This window comes from Pygoscelis adeliae, unplaced genomic scaffold, assembly GCF_000699105.1.
Source record: "Pygoscelis adeliae isolate BGI_AS28 unplaced genomic scaffold, ASM69910v1 Scaffold386, whole genome shotgun sequence".
NCBI lineage: Eukaryota > Metazoa > Chordata > Aves > Sphenisciformes > Spheniscidae > Pygoscelis > Pygoscelis adeliae.
In genome coordinates this window covers 1,401,716-1,422,998 of record NW_008824940.1, presented here as the reverse complement: position 1 = coordinate 1,422,998, position 21,283 = coordinate 1,401,716, and the positions used below count along the sequence as shown (strand labels likewise).

General features: G+C 43.0%; 1 protein-coding gene across 1 annotated transcript in view; it reads right to left on the bottom strand.

Annotated features, from left to right (window-relative positions):
* Positions 1 to 2,421: 2,421 nt before the first annotated feature.
* Positions 2,422 to 21,283, bottom strand: part of REPS2 (RALBP1 associated Eps domain containing 2) — a 96,294-nt gene continuing 77,432 nt past the window's right edge. Inside the window, exons 18-21 of the mRNA XM_009325496.1 lie at positions 9,988 to 10,071; positions 7,231 to 7,376; positions 5,030 to 5,135; positions 2,422 to 3,237 (exon numbers count right to left, since the gene is read on the bottom strand). Of these exons, the coding sequence (XP_009323771.1) occupies positions 3,169 to 3,237; positions 5,030 to 5,135; positions 7,231 to 7,376; positions 9,988 to 10,071 (405 nt within the window). The 3' untranslated portion in view covers positions 2,422 to 3,168. The remainder of the gene's footprint in view (positions 3,238 to 5,029; positions 5,136 to 7,230; positions 7,377 to 9,987; positions 10,072 to 21,283) is intronic.

Below are 21,283 nucleotides of genomic sequence, written 5' to 3'. Positions count from 1 at the left end.
GCTCTTGCTCCTTGATCGGGCCATAAGCTGGGACAGGCAGGTCCTAGTTGCTGTCCTGGGTCAGGCACATCAGGGGCTTAAAGTTGATCGCTCTCCTGTACCTCAAGAAAGTGCCCTGAACATGGAGCAAACTGCTTGTGAGGTCTCCCTTTCTGACCAGATGGTCTGTCTGGGGTCTAGGAGCATCTTCCATCCAAAGTTTCAGAAATTAAAGGTTTCTGCAAGAAATGATGATTTCGCTATACCCACATTTTTCCAAAGGAAAAATAGTTTTTGAGAAAATCTGTGGTACTGGATTTAGATGTGAATTTTGACCAGCCAGGGTCTGTTAATAGTAGCTGTGAGCGTGGCTGCATGGAGCAGCTGCCAGAAGCACTGCCTAGAGCTTCATGAGGCCGCCTCCTCTCCCTCTCAAAATGCTAACAGCCCCCCAAAACCAGAGACACTTTTTCATTTTCATGGGCTATCACAAATGCTTAAGTACTGAGACATACAGAAGAATAACTTCCTGCATCGTATGTATAACACACCGACATTTCTCCTTGAATACGTCACTTTACTCTCTCCATGAAGTAGTGTATCATCATCATAGCCAACATTTCACCAAACAGAATACAAAACAATTCACACTCTACGTCTTGAAGCTGAGTGGGGTATTTGATTGCATCCCTAAAAATGCAAGGATGGTTAGATTTTTAAATGTATTAAGTCCTGTGGCAGAGTAACAACTGAGTAAGTATCTCGTTGTTGGCTAAGTATCCTAATTTCCAGTTAATGAAAAAAAACCCCTGTATGTTAAAGGGAGACATTTGAAAAAGACATATAAAGCAGACTTTTCACCTTCCTTTGAACAGCATCTATTCCATTAATAACCCAAGTGAAATAAATGGGGGATTATTCTAGAGGAAGCTCCTATCAAACATGAAAAAGTCCTCCACTGCCTTAAAGATGCAGTGTGCACATTTCTTTGTAACCATTGAAAAGCTTTCCTTAAAAAAATCACCCATAAAATAAAAAACAAGCGTGCCATATGATTATTTCCTATCGAAAAGTAGGGGCTTACTAACCAAATGCCAATGTAAGAACTAAAAAGGAAACAAAGAATGAGCGCTTCACCTCATTAAAATCTCAGGAATGACTCAGTGTTATGAGCATATGAAATAAGCGATGACAACTTCTGAAGAATACCACTACTAGCAAGAGGGCAGCAGCTGTTCTGCAGCTTCCCGGAAAAGTTTGCAGTTCTCGCATTTTGTCACTGACCGGGAATGGCCGTCTGACCCCAGCTATGCAACAGCCGCACAAAAGCACCACCAAATCCAGAGAAACGGTTGTTGATTGTTGACATAGTGATGTTTAGCTGAATTGAAACCAACGGGTTACAAAAACAGATTTTCAGTAACAATTCTGCAATTGCTTATTTTCACCTCCAGGCTTCTGGATCCATGTCCCACATCCATATCCCTTTCAGCAAAAGCAACTGTTTCCTCATCACTTCAAACATTCCCATTGATGTCTGTCTTCTCTCTCAACAAAGCGTTTGGCTGCTCTGGTGTCCTCTGATACCCCACCGCAGCCACTGCACGATACACCCTGACGGGAGGCTACCCCAGCTGCTTCAAACCTGCTGCTTCTTCCTCTCAGCCCTAGGGCCATCCTATAGCTACAGGGAGAAAGCATCACACCAACAACGGTGAAAAACTGCTGCACCTTTTCTGCAAGGCGAACGCGTACACTTAAATTAGGTCAGTGAACAACAGGATATGAAACACGTGCAGCGTCACGTTTAAGATGGGCAACAGGTAGGTGACATTCCCTTGCAGTGAAGCACACGTCATATCCATGCAAGGAGCAGGGCTGACATTGTTATGGTTGAAGTCGCCCAATACAAGAGTATTGGCCCAAGAAATAAAGCAACATTAGTTAGCCAGCTTCCATTGAGAGAACTGAGACCGAAGCCACTCACCACTGCATCCATGGAAAAAATTCTAGCAGAATTCAGTTGGCCCTGGATCACACCCAGGTAAAAAAATTAATCTTTGCTTCTTCATTTAGAAAATAGATGAGCATTAGCAGCTTCATCCTATCAGTAGCATCTCCAGTGAGGTGCAAAGGAACCTTAACGGAAGCCTGTTGTAGAGGGCAATTATTTCCATCACACATTTTATAACCTCATATATAGCACTTTTGCTATCTTTCTTCTTTTGGAAATACAGTTCTTGTACACATCCTTAAAACAAATCAGCAGCTATTAAGACAACAAAGCAGACTAATACAAGTGTACGTAGAACAGCTTTTATAAAAATGCCCAGAATGCATTTTTAATCTTGTTAGAAACACACTGTTGGTAAGAAAGAAAGAAAGAAAAAAAAAAAGCTATAAACCGGTGATCTCAAACATGCTAAAAGGATGCAGAGACACTGGCAGTTGCAAGCAAGTGATCAAACACTGGTGATAGGAAACAGTTACAGCTCAAAAAACAGGGTTGGGTTTTTTTGTAATTTCCAAAATAATTACACTTTTTTTTACTGTTCTCTCATATGATTTGAACTTATAAAATACAAGTTCTCTAACATTAAAATACATCCGTGATTGCATAATAAACAGTGCTAAGAAAATAATTATCTGACATATGATTGCGGATAAAGACTCTGTACGTCTAGTGAGTTTTATTCCTGTAGTACATTAAACCCACAGGTACTCTACCATGATACAATCCTACCGGAATCAGTAACATCCAGAAGCCCATCTCAGAGGATGAGTTTTAAGTTTAAGCAAGAATTCAGGAATGCTGTACCTCTTAGTGATTGGGGCAGGAGGTGCTGCCAGAATGCGTATAAATCAGGAATTCTTTACATAAATAAAATACTCTCGGGTTATTCATTTCAGTGATAAACTGCATTTACACATTAGGCTGGGAAAAGGGAGGAAAGAAGGCGAAGCAATCCCCCGCTCAGAAATAACCGGCAGTCAGATATTTGTTTTCTGTACCTTCTTCACCTGCAAAGGCAAACGTGCGCAGCGGGGTGAAAGGAGACCTGACAAGCTGGTCCTCCCCACCGCCACCGCCTCGGCAGAAGCTCTGCCCAGCCACGCCACGCTCCTCTCCTTGCAAGGCCGTCAGGACGCGTGCTCCGCTCTTGCCACTGCACGGTGGTGCGGGAGGTCTCACAAGACGGTGACAGGACGTAGCTGCTCCAGCTGCGTTTCCAAGGCAATTCGTTCCTTGTGAACCTCCTGCAGGAGGGAGAGAGACGTGCTGTGACTTTTGGGATGCTTGCTTGCACCACCCCGCTCCAGTGAAGAGCAGCCAGGCAAACCTCTGGCATTGACTGGAGGCTAGGGGCTCTGCTGTTTAAGTAGCTCTCCTTGCGGTCTCAAAACACTGTACCAGTGCGACACAACCACCTCGCACAGCCGTCTACTGCCTCCCTTACAGCAGGGCAATGCGGAGGCTCAATCACTTGCTCGGGTGATCATGGAGAGGAGCAGTCATCCACTGGCCAGTGGAATAGCTTGGGATGCAGCAACGCTGGCCACAGGTTGGCAATTTTACCAAAGAAAATGAGGTTATTTTGAAATCACATTTCCCTCAGAACTGCTTTTTGAGAATTTTTGGTTCACACAGCCAACCTCTTTCCTTTTGGAAACGAATGAGGCTTAGTCTTTCTAAGACAACACAGGCTTTGCAATCTACCTCTTTGGCAGATGCGTCAGGAAGATCATCAGTCTCGGTCAGAAACTAACCATGACAGCTTTGGGGATCAGTGATTTTGGGAAAGCCTCTCCTGGTCTCGAGGCTGCCCCTGCGCTGAGGGGCACCTGGCTCTTGCTGACCTCCCGTCAAAGGGCTCCCCGGCCTGTGTGGGAGCCAGGCTGACTTGTGACTCCTCCAGGCTTCGGTACCCCATTTGGGCACGCTCACAGCCCCAGCCTGGGAGTGCACTTGAACGCTCCCCGCGTCTCAGTGCGAGCTGTGCCTGAGGGGCACCCGTCGAGTCTTCTGGTCCCCATAAAAACATAAAAGGCCCTGCTCCATCAGAAAGCTTCCAGGCAGCAATACGACTTAAAGGACAAGTTCAGTTTTCTGCTCCTGTGTGAACTCAGGCAAATCTGTCCGTCTTTATGTGCTTCCTTCACCCTACCATAAGATACAGGTAACAGCACTGGCCTGTTTTCATGAAGGTCGGGGAGTTTAAGCGTGCTGAAGATAGCGCATGGAAACAGATAAGACCTGAGCCAAGGAATGATGGCAATGTGCTGTCATTAAAAGCTTTCATCTCCGTGCTTATTTCAATCGCCGTCCTATATTTTGCTATGATTTCAGTACGGAGCATCCACCCTGCATCAGTCTGGGGAGATCCTTGAAAGCCAGTTAAGAAATTACATTAAAACCAAGTTGAACACGGAATCAAACTTACACTTTTTTGTCAGTCAAGGTGAAACTGGGGGTTCACCTCCCTTTCCATGCAAGTGTGTTCATAATATGCAAGGAAGAAAAAGGTGTAGCAGATGAAAAACTGAAGTCTGTATTACCTTTGGACTGAGAAAACAGAACCACCACAACTGGTATTTATAAGAAAACAGCCCCTTGAGAACATGTTAAAAGACAAGTCAGCAGACATTAAAAATCAGTGTTAGAAGTTCACGTAAAGCATGGTTTAGCCAGTCCATGTATACCAAATGCCTGACTCCAGGAGACAGTTATGTAGCACAACTGATCAGAGGACAAGAAAGCTATGCTTGAGTTCCTCTTCTGCACTAGTTGATGCCATCACATTATCAAACTGTTCAGAAAGACAAAGTTCACCCTTTAGACTTTAACTGCCAGTGGAGCTGTAGGCCCATAGGTTAGAACTTTTCCCAGAAAGCCTCATCCTATCCACACATACAGTACAGTTATTCCCTCCAAGAAAGCAGGAAATAACGCAGTAGGTTTCATCTGAGAGGACGAACAAGATTCTCTGCTGGAGGTGACACGTAACTGATAGCAGGGAGCTTTGTCACCGATTTTCAATGCATTCCTTACCTTCAGCTGCTGCTGGAGCTCACTGTTCAACCTGGCGAGCACAGCGTTGGCTTCTTTGTTTTTTCGTATAGCGGTCTGAATAGCCCTTTTCTGCTTGGAAGACTGTCTGCCAGACAGATAAATAGAAAACATTTCAATTAAGAGCCTCAGCAGTGGCTGATGCCAGAAGACCAGCCATCCATTTTGCGCGTTTGTACTCCATATACAATGGACTACACTTCAAAGACAAGGTATGAACTACACATTTAAGAGAAGAAAAATGTAACACTGAAATGAGATGGCTGAATCAGGTAGACTATTTGAAAGTAAAACGGTCACACTTGTTAATCTGAATGACAGAAACATTTTAGGCTGTCTCAATTATTTCAAAATCACTGCGTTCTGATTCCGCTTAAGAATAATCCCTGCATAGCTGTACTTATTGCAGCATCTTTGCTTTAGCTGTTTTCAGAGACTTGCAGCGTTTGAAGATTCAGGAGTCGTTAAGAGAAAATACAAAAATCATTCTACGCGGAAAGAAAGGACATCTGCATGAAAATACGGTCTCAGATTTTTTGGGACACTGCTGATTCTGATGTTTCTTTACTTCAAAAATTAATCTTTCTTTCATTCAAAGCAGTCATTTCCATCAAAACCATCTGATGTCACAAAAAGGAACAGGTAGATGGCTTATGGACTTTCCTCATCTCTTTTGCAGCTTAAAGAAAAGATTTCTCTCCTATTATTATTATTACTCTATATTCCAGGGTAACTGATTTGGAGGAAATTACAGTTAGGCAGACAGGTACAAAAAGAGACAGCTCTGTACGTAAGGACCAACCTATTCCAAGAAACACAAGTAACAACAGGAAAAATAAAAGAAAATACAGAAAATACTGGCTGAATATCCAAGCCATTTTCCAAATAGATTATTTGAAAGTTTTACATGAGGCATCAAGAGCTCTTTAATGACAAATTTGATCTAAAACAGATGCCCTGTTTAAATAAGGTCCATAGTGGTACACAGTCCCGATTAGCTCTTTTCTCTTAACAGAGCTGACGGCACTGATCTTTGCAACAGGATCTCTTTCGCAGCACAGGCAGGTCTTTATGCTGCCATCTTCCAGTGAACTGTCAGTTTTCTGCTTCACGATTTTGCTTCAAACCGTTCTCCACAGGCTATAAAGTAATAATGGTAGGAAAAAATAAAAAACAGGGAGATACACCTCTGTGGTCATTTAAACATTTTAGGAAAGATATAGACAAGACAGGATTAAGCCAAGATGCTAACAAATGCTGTTATCTTCCTTTGAACCACTGTGGAATATGCACCCCCAAAGCACAAAATAGCACTTTAAGGGCATCCTAGGAGTCTTATTACTTATTCTAATCTCCAATTATGCAGCACAGATTCAGTTTACTGATAAACAGTTTGCCAAGAACCGCTCAACTGATTTGGGCAGCTCAGTTTTGTTTCAGACCAAACCAGATGTCTTTGCAAGGCTTCAGGTGAAGGCGGGCTATCACGTTTGCACACTGTTTCAGCTGATGGAGATGTATGGACCCTATAGGGCTTCAAGTGCCTTCGCTTACTATTTGTACAGCCCTTTCTCCACTGCTATTAAATAAATATATGGTGAAAACCCTACAAGTCTTTGTTGCTGACAGTTTCAACAGCTATATTTATGAGACCAAACAACACATGCTGGGTTTGGCAATTATGGGATTATCACAAGCGGTCTATGGCTCAGCTCATACCAGTGGCGAGTTCATTTCCAACCTGCCTTGCGATGAAGAATATCACAAGGATATGACCAACATCAAGCATTTCATGACTCAATTTCCTGGGCATTTATCTGGTCGTATCTGTCCACACGAATGAGCAAAATTCCAGAAAATATATGCCAGGCAAACCACACACCCACAGAGCTAAAAGGAGTTGTGTTAGAGATGCTGGTTGAAGAGCTAGGCTTGCTCTTCAGACATGTCTACCAGGTACAGAGGTAGCACACCTTTGAAGAAGAGCCTATCATTCAAATATCACCAACTTATACAGTCACTAGAGACTTAGTCTGCATTTGAGAAGACAGATGTAGATTTCAGAGACTTGTATGTTGTGAAGCATTCTCAAAACCAGAACTATTAAGCACAAAATTACGCAAAGAGCAAACCCTGCCACATCAGATCTCATGCAGTTTGGCATGCTTGGTACAGGTTTTTACTTTTGGACTGGGAGGTGAGGCTTGACGGCCGGCAGGGAAGAAGTCACATTTATAGTGGGAGAAAGCTCGGGGGTCTCCAGCCCCTGCGCCTCCGTCCGGAGTTTCCTGCGGGCGGGTTTGGAGGGCGGCTGAGCGAGAACAACCTCCTGCAAGGGAGAAGCACAGCAACGTTAAGTCAGGCCATATGCGTCCTGTCATTAGGCTGGGGAATAGCTGTGACACAGAAATTGCTGACAGCTGGCCTAAGATTTCATAATTTAAAGAGGTACAGAGCTTAATTCAAATTTGGTAATAGCCTCTCAGGTTTCTGCCTTTGAAAAAAGGAACAACTACTCCTGCAACCCCTTAATGAATGAAATGATTATACTGGTGTTTTGTCTTCATCTGGATGACAGGCTCTTCAGAACTGGATTGTATAGCTCTGTGTGCATTTGGGCGGGGGGCGGAGGGAGGGGTATAAATACATATACTAGCCCCCAGTTGACCCTAAAGCATTAAAACCAAACCAAGATTTATTTTTAATTATGCTCAGTTGGTAAGAATCAATAATCAATCACTTGCATCCCAACTTACTACCTCACCCATCTGTCATGGAGCCTCTCCCTTCTCCCCTCCTCTCCTACATGAAGCAACACTGAAAATAGCTTAGAAAGACAAATGTATAAAAACATCCATGCAAAATTAACATGTCGGAAGTGTAGAAGGCTAGTTATTTCTCTTGATGAGCTACATCAAAGAAACAGTCTGGTTAAAACAAAGAGCCTTGGATTTTTGTGACTTCAGTGGTAAGAAGTGTTTTCATTATTTTAAATTAAGACATCCTTTCTTTTGCAATGATAAGTACTTTTAATGCCTTATAGCCATTTTAAATCTGAACTATAAATATATCCTTTTCAGTGTTATTTTATTATTAGATCTCTTTTACAAGGGATATAACTATTACTGCCCCATTTCATGAATGAGAAAGCTAAGACTCAAAAAGATGAAGTGACTTGAAAAAGGTTATACATTTAGTGTCACAGTCAAGACCAAAGACCAAATTTTATTATCACTTGCACAGTGCACATTTTACTGGGACAGACTATCTTCCTTACTATGTTTTGGCCAAATGTTAATAAAATAAGAAAAAAATTAAATGAGGAAGCATTTAATGACCTAGCAATCATAAGAAAAAAACCCAAGACTGCAGCAAGCAGCCTGACTCAGCAGAAGAGTCTACTATGAGTGATACAGAATGAAACCAACATAAGACCATCAATAATTAATCTTAGGAGATTACAATTATTAGAGGAATTAGAATTATAAGGAAACAAGGGGTTTCAACATTAAAAAAGTTTGGCCATTACTGAAAAAAAAATATCTAAAAATATTATGAGATGTTTTGATCAGGACGTCAGCACATCAGCGCTGCACAGATCTCAGACAATACTGTGCTCTGAAATCCTATGCCTATGCGCAGCTCCCTGCAAACGCACGATGTACAGCAAGTGAGGAACTTGCGTGTGCCTTCTACAACTATAAAACTAGTGGGATGCCAAATGCACAATCCCAGTCTACCCTGAACTGCGAAAAACCTACCAAATCCATAAGATAAATCCCTCTTCCATTTCAAACGCAATACTGGAAGAAATGATCCAATACCTAAAAGCAGAGCCCTCTGCAGGGGCTTTTTGGCTGGCTGCTGTTGCACCACGCAAGCACCCACCAGGAAGGTGGGTCAGCGCTGCACCAACAACCTGCTTCCCACACCCCACAGCCTGGGCTTCTCTGTATTTTAGGGAGCCAGCATGAAGTAGGTGGACCACAAGGATTTCATTTCCCCAGGAGGGCTGCAAAGCAGAGCGAGGAAGAAGCAGGGCTAGGCTAGTAGCAGCATGCAGTGAGCACAAGTGGAGCAAGGACGCTGCCCCGAAAGCCTTATTGCATACAGGAAATGACACCGGACATTTGTCTGTGCCCCCATTAAGGTAAGAAGTGTGGTGATGCTCCCTGGGCAAGGTACGCACTAGGTACAGCACCTGCCAACAGTTCTTGGTTGGGCTGAGCAAAGGTCTTGTAGGTGCTCCCTGGCTGCAGGAGGGGCTGGAGCAGGAAGGATCTGCATTTGCCCCCTATCAAAAACCCCTTCTGGCTGAGGCTGGTGGAAGGAGGCGGTGGGAGCGTGACCAGGAGTGGAGAAAGGCTCACAGCCATTGCTAAGGCCGCTCCATCCCTAAGCAAGGCCCTGTGAGGACTGCCATTGCAATTTCGGTGCTTGCGTTATACAAATGATATGTTCATACAAAAACATATTAGAAACTGCATATCTTGAGCAAATCTCTCCCAGTCTATGTGCATTTAGTAGCAGATTCTGACCTCTAGCAAACAGGTGTGGTTACATCAAAACCAAATCCTCAATAACTGGAAGCAAGAAGTGCATCACAATTTGGAAGAATTATAGAGAGACAGGGGTCAAGTACAATCAAACTCTTTTTCGTCTTCCCTAAGGCTCCACAAGCCCCTACTGATTTGAAACAAATGGCAAGCTGCCTCTCTTAAAGCACGTGCATCGTTGTGTATGTACTAAGAGCTTTTTTAATGATTTATCTGAGCTGATGTCACACGTGATCCCGGTTCTCTCTAGCGTCTTGACCTCCAGAGAAGGTAAACATGTGAAAACGTAACCCTAACCCTCCATTTAATTGCTTTAAAACTTAAACCAACCACATTTGTTGATGAAGGCAAATCACTCCACAATGGTACAAGTGCAGGTCTCACCTTTTTTGCTGAACTGTTTTCTTCTGCCTGCGATGGGGGTCTATTCATCTGAGGATGTAATTCAACCTCAGATACTTGCTCTGTCTGCAACAACAAATCAGTCATTGCTATACCCAGAAAACGACTAGCAGTCACATACAATAAAGTCAACGAAAGAAAACGTTATACAGAAAAGAAAAGTTACTTTAACAATTCAACAGTAGGGGAAATAGAGATCCAGGGTGACAGCTGAATGGATGACACATCTTTTGCAGATTCTTAATGAAACCGTTTTCTTGCATTTTATTGTGCTAGGAAAACAAGAGAAAAGTTTTTCTGTGAAGCGTTAGGAACCATGTCTCTGAATGTAAATGACCTAGTACCCAGACCTTCTAGAGTTTCCCTTACGGCCTAAATACTCAGAGCAAGACTAAGGGGGTTGGATAAAAGCTACAAAGATCTTGGTTGCGCCCTGTCACCTTATCATCTCCTGATGCTGATGAAAATTCATTGGAGTAAGCCTCTGTCTTTGAAGTTTGCAAGGCTGGAGCAAGAAAGTCTGAATTATACCAAAAATTCCAGTAAAGTTACTGAAAACACAAACCATAAAAGAAGCCAAATAAATCTTCTTCCCTCCTCCCTTCTCACATTTCCAACAGAAACTGAGCTGAACACTCATCACACAGGTCTACACTTCGGCAAAACAACACACCCTCCCCCCAGCATATCTGACCTAGCAGCAAGTTAAAACAGAGGGTTAATCCCTTGCTTCGCCTCTCCTGAAATCTTCCAGCATCTTTCCATTCACCAGGACAGGGCACAGCACATCAGCGAAGGGAGGGCGGCAGGATTTGGAGCTGCCTGTCCCTGTGCATGCTGCAGCAAACATGGTATAAACACGGTGCGGCTGTTTTCTGTCCAGAAGGTATGGGCTGGCTCTCCAAGACAGGGAAGGCAGGCAGGAGCGGGGAGGCTGAGGGCACTTGGCTCTGGCAGCGGCCTCTTCTCTTTCCCAACTTCTGCCAAGTCAGAGCCAGGCTGACAACGGCCCCTAGGCAGGAGAGGCAACCCGCCATCCGGCTCCGTCCTCAAAAGAGGCTTGTTTCTACACAGGTGAAAGCTTGCATTTAAAACCAAGTTCAAGGCAAACCTCAAACTTTAAAGGGGCCAGGATTTTAGCCATAAAAATTAATAATAATAACCTGTCACGCACTGAAGAACCTAATTCGCTGCTGCCAATAGGTTTCTGCATAGGCCCATCAAGCTCTGTAGCAGTCACAAGTTTCCCAGTGCTTAACTGTAAGTTAAATAAAAATGACAGAAAGCACAGAATTTGGTATATTTAAAAAGGAGGAACTTTTTCGTACCGCTTCCATTTCTTTCATAGCACACACAATAAGAGCTGTACAGAAAGCTGTAGGGCAAATGCGCTTCTGTCAGGTTACTGCTGTTCTCCAACCGTACGGTGTCGAACATGTGCACAGAGGAGGGAGATTTATCATCTTTTTTTAAAATGCATGTGAAATTCCTCTGGAGAGGAGGAAAAGGTGTCTTGGCTGACAAGATTTCTCTCCCTGCTTCTTCTAAGTGTGCTACACCTGTAGTGTTATCTGATGGTTAAAAAACAAAAACAAAACAAACCCGCTCTGTAGTTTTCCAGTATTATTTGGATATTAATATCTTAAATATTTGGATTTTAATAACTACCTGATACTAACATTTCAATTCTGGAAAGCTTTTCATGGATTGAAGAGCTGCTTCTATAACAGATTTCTGGTACAAATAGGGAGTGAAATGGAAAATCTTCTTTTCTGTCTGCAAAAATCGAAGACCTTTAGAAGTGCGTTTAATGCAACAGAGCATTCTTTATCAGCAAGCTGAATAGCCCCTAACCTCCATGATTTCTACAACCACTTTTTATGTATTTGAAAGAAATGAAGGCTCTAAGCACTCGTAACAGTACCCTGGCAAAGTCCATGAGGCCTTCATGAATGATTTGGGAATAGCAAAGTTCAAATACCCAGTGGAGCCACACGATAAATTTGGGACTGAATCACATCTCTTTGACAAATCATTCATTCAGGGACAGCAAGAGTAAACACAGTCTTTCAGAGAGCCACGTAATACGCACACTATAAACTAGAGCTTTGCTGCACACCACCGAGCAATGACAGAGGTAGACGAGAGCCAGCTCTTAATGGCCCTTCTTGGACAGGGAGCACTAGATACCCCCCTAACCTGGCCAGGCAGGCAGTTTCTGGTGCTCACATTTTTGTTGGAGTCTACGTTAAACCTTGTATCAAAAGCAAGAATACAGTAACTTATTCCACAGAATGAAAAAGAAAGGAGACCAACCCCATGTTATTTATGTGTAGATGAAATGCAGCTTTTCAAGAACCAATGTGTTCAAACAGCGTAGAAGTAACTAAATAGACTGGTACTATACAATGTCAATTGCAAAGAAGCAGGAAAATTGAAAACACGGTAAAATAAAAGACCTGGAGGGAGGGTGGGAGGTAAAAAAGAAACACCACCACCACCACCCCTTTTTTTTTTAATGGTCTCATTGCAGGAGAATACTATTTTAAACTGAAGGGAACTGAAAAGGCAGAAAAGGGTAAACTTTGTGTTCTTGTGGAAGCGAATATAAATTGGAGTGCTGATGCCAGAAAGTGTAAGATTTCAAAATTTCCAACAGTTGGGTATCACAGCTCCTACTGATGCAAGATACATTTTTTTACTAGCCGAGTGCTGTGATGTGGCTGTCAGCCTAACAGCTGTGGCAACCGCTGTGCTGCAGGGCTGTGGTACCTACCCGCTGGCTGAGGTTGGGCCATTGGGCTGGCCGCTCCTCCCCGCTGCCAGGATGTGAGGACGGCAAAGCTCAGCAGCCAGCAGGGCAAGGACTGGCTGGGGCAGGCAGGTGGTAAAAATAAATAAATAGTTACACTTGGCCAAAAAAAGAAAGAAAGAAAGAAAGAAAAACAAAACCCCCTAGTTCTGGTGATGCAGCTCATGCATAATGAATAAAACCAAGTGACTGCCATGTCCCTAAAGTGCCACCTAGTGGCATGTGGGACAGGCCATTTCTGAGTTTTGCTTAGAGGAGAGTACCAAAAAAGAGCTGTCTGCATTATTCAGAGCCTGCAGACTGAGCCTGCCCCACAGGGTGGGCAGACAGCCGGCGCTGGGCGCCATAAGCCTCGGCTCTTTGGAGCGTCTCCTCTCCCTCTCATGCAGAAGCCAGGTGGACACATTAACGGTGTGCCAGCAGAGGTCCAAGTTCTCCTCTACGGAAGACCTCCATTCCTCAGAGCGACGTGCCTCTGACATAAGTGCCCAAGTGTGAAAAAATCAGCATGCTGTTGCAGGGGATTTTGTCCAGGGACTGACAGCAGGCAAAAATCTTTTGTTTAACTGCAACGTGCATCGATGCAAAGAACGTTTGCTGATTCAGCTAACCCAACAAAGTCCTCTATGCAAGGCCCGAGAGGCTTTACAAATACGTTTGCAAGCTGATGTCTCCCCACACTGGCCCCACATGGATTTTAAAGGAAAAATAACTCCTGCTTTTTCCTTTCGCAGAGGGAATCTTCACAGATTTCCTTCCCTTCGCTGATTTGGATGTGGGGTAAAAGCTAGTCCCTGTAGCCTGGTCATGGGCAGAGCAAGACCGGCTCCAGGATACTCCAGTACAAGCTCCTATAGTGGAGTGTAAGGAAAAGGCGATCCATCAAGAGCAGCTGAGGCAGGTTCCCTTTAGTTCTTCATTGGTTTTATACCATGCTTAGTATAGTCTTTGAGCAACTCACTTCTCATTCGGAAACACAGCAATAAACTGCCTCCCTCCAGCACAGCCATAAACGTCTTAAAATTTTCCCACATCTCGGAAACTTCTCATCATTATATTAGTGTTTAAAATTCTTCACCACTGGTTTATAAAATTGAGAGATTAGACATTATGCAGTATGGTCTTCCAAAGGAAAATTCAGTTACAGTAGCACAGAAGTGCTTAAAAGTGCACCTCATTCATGTCCACAGAATGGAGTAAGCTACTGACATAGGGAGTGCTGCTGTGCTGGTATGGCTGGGTCCACATCCAGGGTTATAATAGTTGGGCAAAGAAAATCCTGCTCATGTGTGCTACCAGCAGTGCAAAAGAGAGTTTGCAGACCAGGCCTAAGAGCACCTTGATTTTGGGAAGAAGAGTAAGTGACCACTGAAAAGAGCAAGACAGTGTCCTATTCCAAATCTCCTGAAGAGCTTCTCTTTGCAAAGCCCAAAGTCCAGTTATTAACAGGCTGTATCTCCTCTTTCCCCAGCGCAGTCTCATATTTTCTAGGAATAGCCATACCCTCCTCATTCTTCCAGGTAGCAGATAAAACTGGCCAACAAAGTTTCTGTACAACGGCCACGGTCAGAGACCAACCTGTGGCCTACGGCCAATATTGAGCATTAGGACAGATAATTCCTCATCGTTAAGGAGAGCATTAGGAATCGCAAATGCTCATTATTTGATCGCATGATCCTTGACCAGCCATTCATAATGTCCTCACTGCTCCATGTGATGATCCTTAACAGTACCTTTCTAAGAGAATATGTAACGCTTGCTTAAGCACAAAGTGCTTCGAAAGCCTCAGGTGAAAGATTTTCATAACTATAAGAGAACGCATTACCTTAACAACTGGTTCTTCGCTTACATTTCCAGTTCTTTAGCTTTGCAATGCTGGATTATATGTAGATTTCACACCCACTTTTCAAGACAATCCGTAACTGATCTTCCAGAACAGAAGGTCTACGTGGAGCTTTCATATTTCTGTTACCCGAGAGCCTTTTTGCGAGAGGCAATCTTTCCCACAATTCAGTCTCGCCCACACTTACGCTCCAGGCTAACTTTACACATGGAAATAGTCCCATTGTAGTCAATGGCACTACTCACAGAAATGAAATTATCTCTGTGCATTCATTGGAATAGCCCATAATCATTACCTATACAGTGCCACTGCTTAGCTTTGCAAAAAAGTACTGAGAACAGCTTATCTGTAAGAAAAAGTAGGATACTGAATATGCTTAATGCTCAGTATGTGTCCATTGCAATCTTCTATCATCTCTACGTAAGTTCATTTAAGAGGTATTTTGCTCCTTTCTAAACATTCCTATTTTTGCGCTTAATGCCAATTTCTAAGAAGTCAAGATGTCTCAATTCCAGTTTCTGTGAGTCTTGTGCATCCCACACCGAATCATCAATTCTTTCTATTGCTTGTTACAGAAACTGAAAATGATAAGACAGAAAGAAAACCCATAGGGATGCAAATGCAACAAGCTGCCAGAGTCTTGGTGTGCTGCCTGCTTTCTCAGCGCTGTGCAGCCCTGAAGTTTTGATAAGCTGCTTCTTTCCCTGAGCTATCTGAGGGCTGGTGATAAGGTTGAGGAAAAAGGCAGTAAATACAAACAAATCGCTGCAACATTCAGCCCATTTGCAAGGAAAGAATAGGACCCAGATGGAAGCATTAACAATCTGTTTTAATACTCCACTTCCACAAAACCAGATTAACGTCAGCTAGAAAGGGGTATGTGCATTCCACTAGAGATAGAGGCATTAGATTCTCAGCTTTTTTGTTGTTCTTTTTACAATAAACGTGAAGCCAAATTCAAAAATTATTACAACACATTTTAATTAAGATACTCGCCCTTCTTCCGCTCTCTCAGAAACCTCTTCAGAAAGGATTTTATGGCATTCATCAGCTACTCCCCAAATTCAGTTTTAACTGTGCTACTTTCCACCACTTTTTAAGCCGTAATTTATTTTGTCTGGTCATTTTCAATTTAATATATGATTTTCATGAGAGGAAGATAATCCACTTGTATTATATTAAAGTGGCAGATGGCAAAATCTTTCACGTTACAGAAGACTCTCAGTTTTATTACAGTTACAGGCTTCTTCAGTACCTATTTGCACTGATTATACAACATATATTATCGTGCAGACAAAACCGTGGAGATGATAAAAAAACCCCACCCTCTTCTTGCACAGTGGTTGTAAATGCAAGTTAAAAAGGTATTCCTTTGGTTTAATATAAAACGGTTGTCTGGGAGAACACCATCATGTATACGAATAGCATGCTGCCAAAAGCAAAATCTTCACTTTTTTTTTTTATTTCTATAACAAAAAAGTTCCTTCCCATAAAGCTCCAGGTGTCCCGCCAGCACTTGAAATTCCTCACATAATTTCACAGAGTTAAGAAGGTGCCTCGGTTGGCTGAACATTTTCTCCAAACAACTCTGTGACGGAGATCAGCCAACCCTACCTCATCCTCCATGCACCTTGACTTTACCCAAAGACGTTGGCCATGGGGGGACCCCCGGAGCAGCTCCCAGCATGGAGCCTGCACGTGACCATCCCACTCAGCAGGACAGACGGGAGCCCTTCCCCACCTCTTGGCCTCGGCGTGGCAGATCAGCGTGGGCACGCATAATTGACAGTTACAGACCCAGCCTGAGCGTACCCCATGCTCGTGGCTCTCCATGGATTCAGCAGAACATGGGGGCATGCCAGTAGAGACAGCTTCTTGAACTGGGTCCCAGTTTTCACTTGCAATTCTGGATGGTGAATGGCCAAAAAGCTTCAAGGAATTATGAAGTATCGAGTAACATTTGGAGAGCGAAACATTCGATATGTTAAAAAGAATAATATCTTCGCTTTCCAACAGCACCAGGTGCCGGTGACTGGGTAGGGTGACTCGCCTATCATCCCTCCCAGCACTTTGTTTCCATAATTTCACTAAATCAGTAACTTCTAATGGTAACAATGGCCACTAAACTGACAGCCTAACTCTGGAGCTCATATAACAGTGAGATTTTAATCTTCAGAGCTGCAATGTACTTGGGATGTTTCAATTTGATAACGTTAACAGCTGCCTACCTACTCCACTTCACTTCACCACTTTGCCTTCGTCCATAATTTCTTCAACATCTGTCAAAACTGCCAGTGTGGAACCAGTGGGAAAACCAGGTCTCAAGGTCTCCAGAAATGAAGTCCTGCACAAATCAGTGTGAATTTACAAAACCAGTAGGTTTAAAATTTAGACTCGGGGAAAAGAGGCTAGGAACGTCAGTTTTTTCAGCCAAGATATACAAGGTTTTCTTCCAGTCCCACTGTTTTTGAATCACCTTATGTAGCATGGGCAGGATTGAAGATAGGCCTTCATTACTGAACAGGAAGGTATTGAAACAGAATCATTTAAATAAAGGAACACTGATATAATTGGGCAATGTTGCAGATGCTGAGCTGATGTTGGATAAAATCCTAAAGTTATATTTGCTTTTAAGTGTTCATCTGTTAATTCCTGTTAGCATAAATATGTTACTAAATCTCCCACAGTAAGCAGCTGTGGTAAATGACTTCTGTAAGCTTAAAAGCCAATGGTAATAAAGTATTATTTTGTTTTCCATTAAAAAAAATAACAACAGAGGCTTGTATGAGATGTGCATACACGTTTGGTTCCAGTGAAGTGTTATTCATGAGCACCCGAAGTTATTTCCTATCTGAAATCTCTGTCACTGCAAATTAGCTACATATGCTATTGCCTTCCTATCGCGATTCTTACTGCCTCCAAATTACACAAGTTTTCTATGTACAGCTCTGGGTCTGCACAAAAGTTTTGGGGCCACCTTAATGCCATTTCTCCTTGATGACTCAAGTTTACCATTAAGCTAGGAACACAGGATCAGGAAAAGTTACCCAAGCCACTGAATCCAGTCCTCTACGAGCCCACAAAAAAACACAGTAGGTATTTCAACAAGCTACAGGTTTTCTGTTCTATACACCACCACTCAGGGTGGGGGGACGATGATGGGGATGACACAAAAAAACCCAAAAAACTTAAAAAACCCAAAAAATAAAAAAAAAAAACAAAAACAAACCAAAGAAGAGCGGAAGAGCCATAACTATAGCACGTCATGAGAAGTGAGCAAGAGAGGTAAGGCATTGCTAGTGTCCTAAGTCTGTACAATAGCTTGCAGCATATTAAATATTTATGGTCTGAAGAAATAGGGAAACTGATACAGATAAAATTATCCTTCAATCCAAGCAGCTATTGCAGACTTGCTAAGCGTGAGATAGGCTACTAGGGATTACAGAAGGTGTCAGTGAAGTTACACACAGGCATATACAAAGTAGAAAAAGGAAAATGCTTCAAAATAACGTATTACCCAAAACAAAACTGTAGTCTTTGTATAAGCCTATTTCTATACATAATGTTTCCAAGTGCCCTTTACAGAATTTAGGCAAAACTTGAATTACTTTCTTTTTTTAACAGAAAAGCAATACGAATTGAGGATTCTAATAAAGCATTTCATACTGCATTTCACAGCATCTTACTGGAAACATCAATTCAAAATGGCTTGCAGCACAGAGAGATATGGCTTGGAATTTGGGTTAAAAGATCGTAAGTTGGAGATAGTGGTGTATTCACATTATGTAAACTTGCCCTTTGTCCATCTTTATTTATTAAATTTATTTATAGTCACCATAGGGACCTCAGATGAAAGGACCACTGCATTGGAGAACTGTCTGGTGAATGCTCTGAGGAAAACTTGGGTACAGTTTGTGGGCTGATGCAAAGTCGATACAACGCTGGACTTTGGCAATGGAGAAAAATCCCGAGGAGATGGAGCTACCATAGCCTTTTAGAGGCCACCAAGAAGAAAGAAACACAGAGTTAACCCACCAACTCCAAAACCCGTCGTAGAGGTAAGAGGAGATGCAGCCGCACCTGTAAAGGTGTCTACCCGTCAGAGGTGTGGAATGGCACGGGCTCGCAGCAGCAACCCAGAGCAGAGAAGCCAGCCCCGCTGCTATTTCCCCATACACTGGCCAAGTCCTCACAGGATCCCGAGACTCGAGCCTCTCACAGTAAGCCTGTGCATCCACTGAGCTCTGGAGTCAAGGCCACAGCAGTACTAGCTCTAAGTTTTACCTTGTGCTACACTCACCCAGGGATACAGTCCTTCTCCCTCATTATTCAGCTGACTGCACTATGGAGGTGGAGTTGGATGTGGACATAATTTAGTAAGTTTGTGATATGACTAGAAACGTTTGGCACACTCTGAATAACCAGTGTTTCAGTAACTTACTGAGCTTGATTACCTTGGAGGTTCTGACAGGAAAAATAATGTTTTCCTAAAGGTTGAAACAAATTCTACTAAAAACAACAGCAACCCCGGACCAAAGTCAAGATTCCATTTCTATATTGCTATTGATTAAGCTCACAGAAGGACTTCTGCTCCACTGAAATGTAATACCTACCCCTTGATACCTCTCTTTTATGCACTTTGGCCTTTACATCCCATGAGCCCTTTAATCTCACTCTAAAGAGCCAACCGGTCCAGGCTGCTTCTCAGCCATCCATAGAAAACTGTAGTCCTCAGAAGAAATGATTTCCCTCTCCTCCTCCATCAACTGATTTCCAAAGCCGAGCCAAAATAATCACACCACAAGCATACTTACATGGTGCACTGCCACCTGAAATATGCGGGGCTCGCTTCATTTCCAAGCTACATTTGTCATTCACAGTGCTTAACTGCAGGCATATAGCAAAATGTTATGACAATAAAAAAGGATTTTCAATAACATTGTTGAAAAATAAGTTAAAACAGAAATTTAAGAAGAGTTTGGTAAATCCTGAAACAGGAAAAAGCTGAATATGTCATTCCAGCATCATGGCTTTTCTTCAGTTCTTGACCCTGCCTCGGTTTTGAAAGCAGATCCCTCCTTCCAACTTCTTCGTGCTCTTTAAATCAAGGGCCCCACTGGACTAATGTAATCCATATGCTTACTATTGTTTACATGCTATTCATAAGGGTCAGCTCAGCTGAATTATGACCCCAGCACACATGCTTCCCTACTGTCTGTTACCTTTATCACAGAAAGGCACGCTTGGAGAAAAAATAAACAGAATGTGATGAGCATGAAGTTTATTACATTTTCAAGAACTGTTTTTATGTACATTTTTGCTAGACGTCAGAACAAGAATATTTTGATGAGATACTTGATTAAATATCTTTAAAAGTCATCAGAAATAAATTAGACGTGAGTGATGCATGTAAGCAAAGCATCAGCTATATATTCATTACTGAGTAGACACAGAAGCCACTCTTTCTTTCTTTCAGAAAACAGACTTTTGTATTGGAGAGGACTGGATCAAGAATTTCACATGAGAATCTTGTGTTTATCGTTTTAGAAAGGTCCTATGTTCTGCATGGCCCAGTGTAGGATGAGCAGCTGGTTCAGGATTTGTGATGTGGTAAGGAAGCTGCTGGACATGCATAAATAAACTAACATCTCTCCTCACTGCCCTGCTACAGAAACGCAAATCTACCACAGGACAAGAAAATGAACAATTAGCAGAACCTTGCTTGAAAACAATGGGTTTTTTCCCTAAGAACAGGATTTGTTATATTTACTGCTTTTCCCGATGGCAGCGAGAGGGCTTGCAGTGCATGGAGCTGGCGCACTGTGGCAAGTCCAAGCAGTGGCAGGAGGGCCGGCGCGTGTTGCAGCAGCAGCTGCTGCAGGCACAAGGAGGCAGGGAGCCGCACCGCGGGATCGGGGCAAACCAGAGGGAAACACTGCTCTCCAGGGAGCGTTAGACAAAGCAGGAACGTGATGGGCGCACTAAGGAGCATGGGGTGTTAGCAGCATGGCTAATGCCCTACTGACTCGGGGGAAGCACGCAAGCTCAAACCAGAACGCTCTACAGTCCTCAAGGCAGAAACTAGCTGCACTCAGATGCTAAACAGGGCTGGGGAGAGGAAGAAAGCAACGAGCTGCTGGTGGAGCTGGGGGCAGCGACAAGCCTTTTATCATTTCTATCCTAAGCACTGTGCAGCAGGTGGTGTTCAACAGCCGACTCTTAAGAGTAAGTCCAAAACTCAAGTGAGGACTGTTTCTGGCCCAATGAAGGTGCCTCACGAAGTTTTTACATATAAAAAAGGGGCTGTCAGCTCCCCTGTAGACTTGTTTTCTATTATACACCTCACCTAAAGGAGTAATATATGAAGCATACTGCTGCCTAAGACTTAACAGAGCCAACAACATAAAAAGAACAAGACACTGATCCTCCATCATTTCCTAAAACATGAAGAAGTATCTGGATGCAGATACACATGGTTTAGTCAATTTGCATTGTGCTGTGGCTGTGTGATGCTCTCAAAACAAACAAACAAAAACCCACCCAGAAAGCAAAACAAAAGCATGCCACTAATGGTTTGAAACTTAATAACATAACTGACACGGCATTTGCTTCCTTTCAGCATT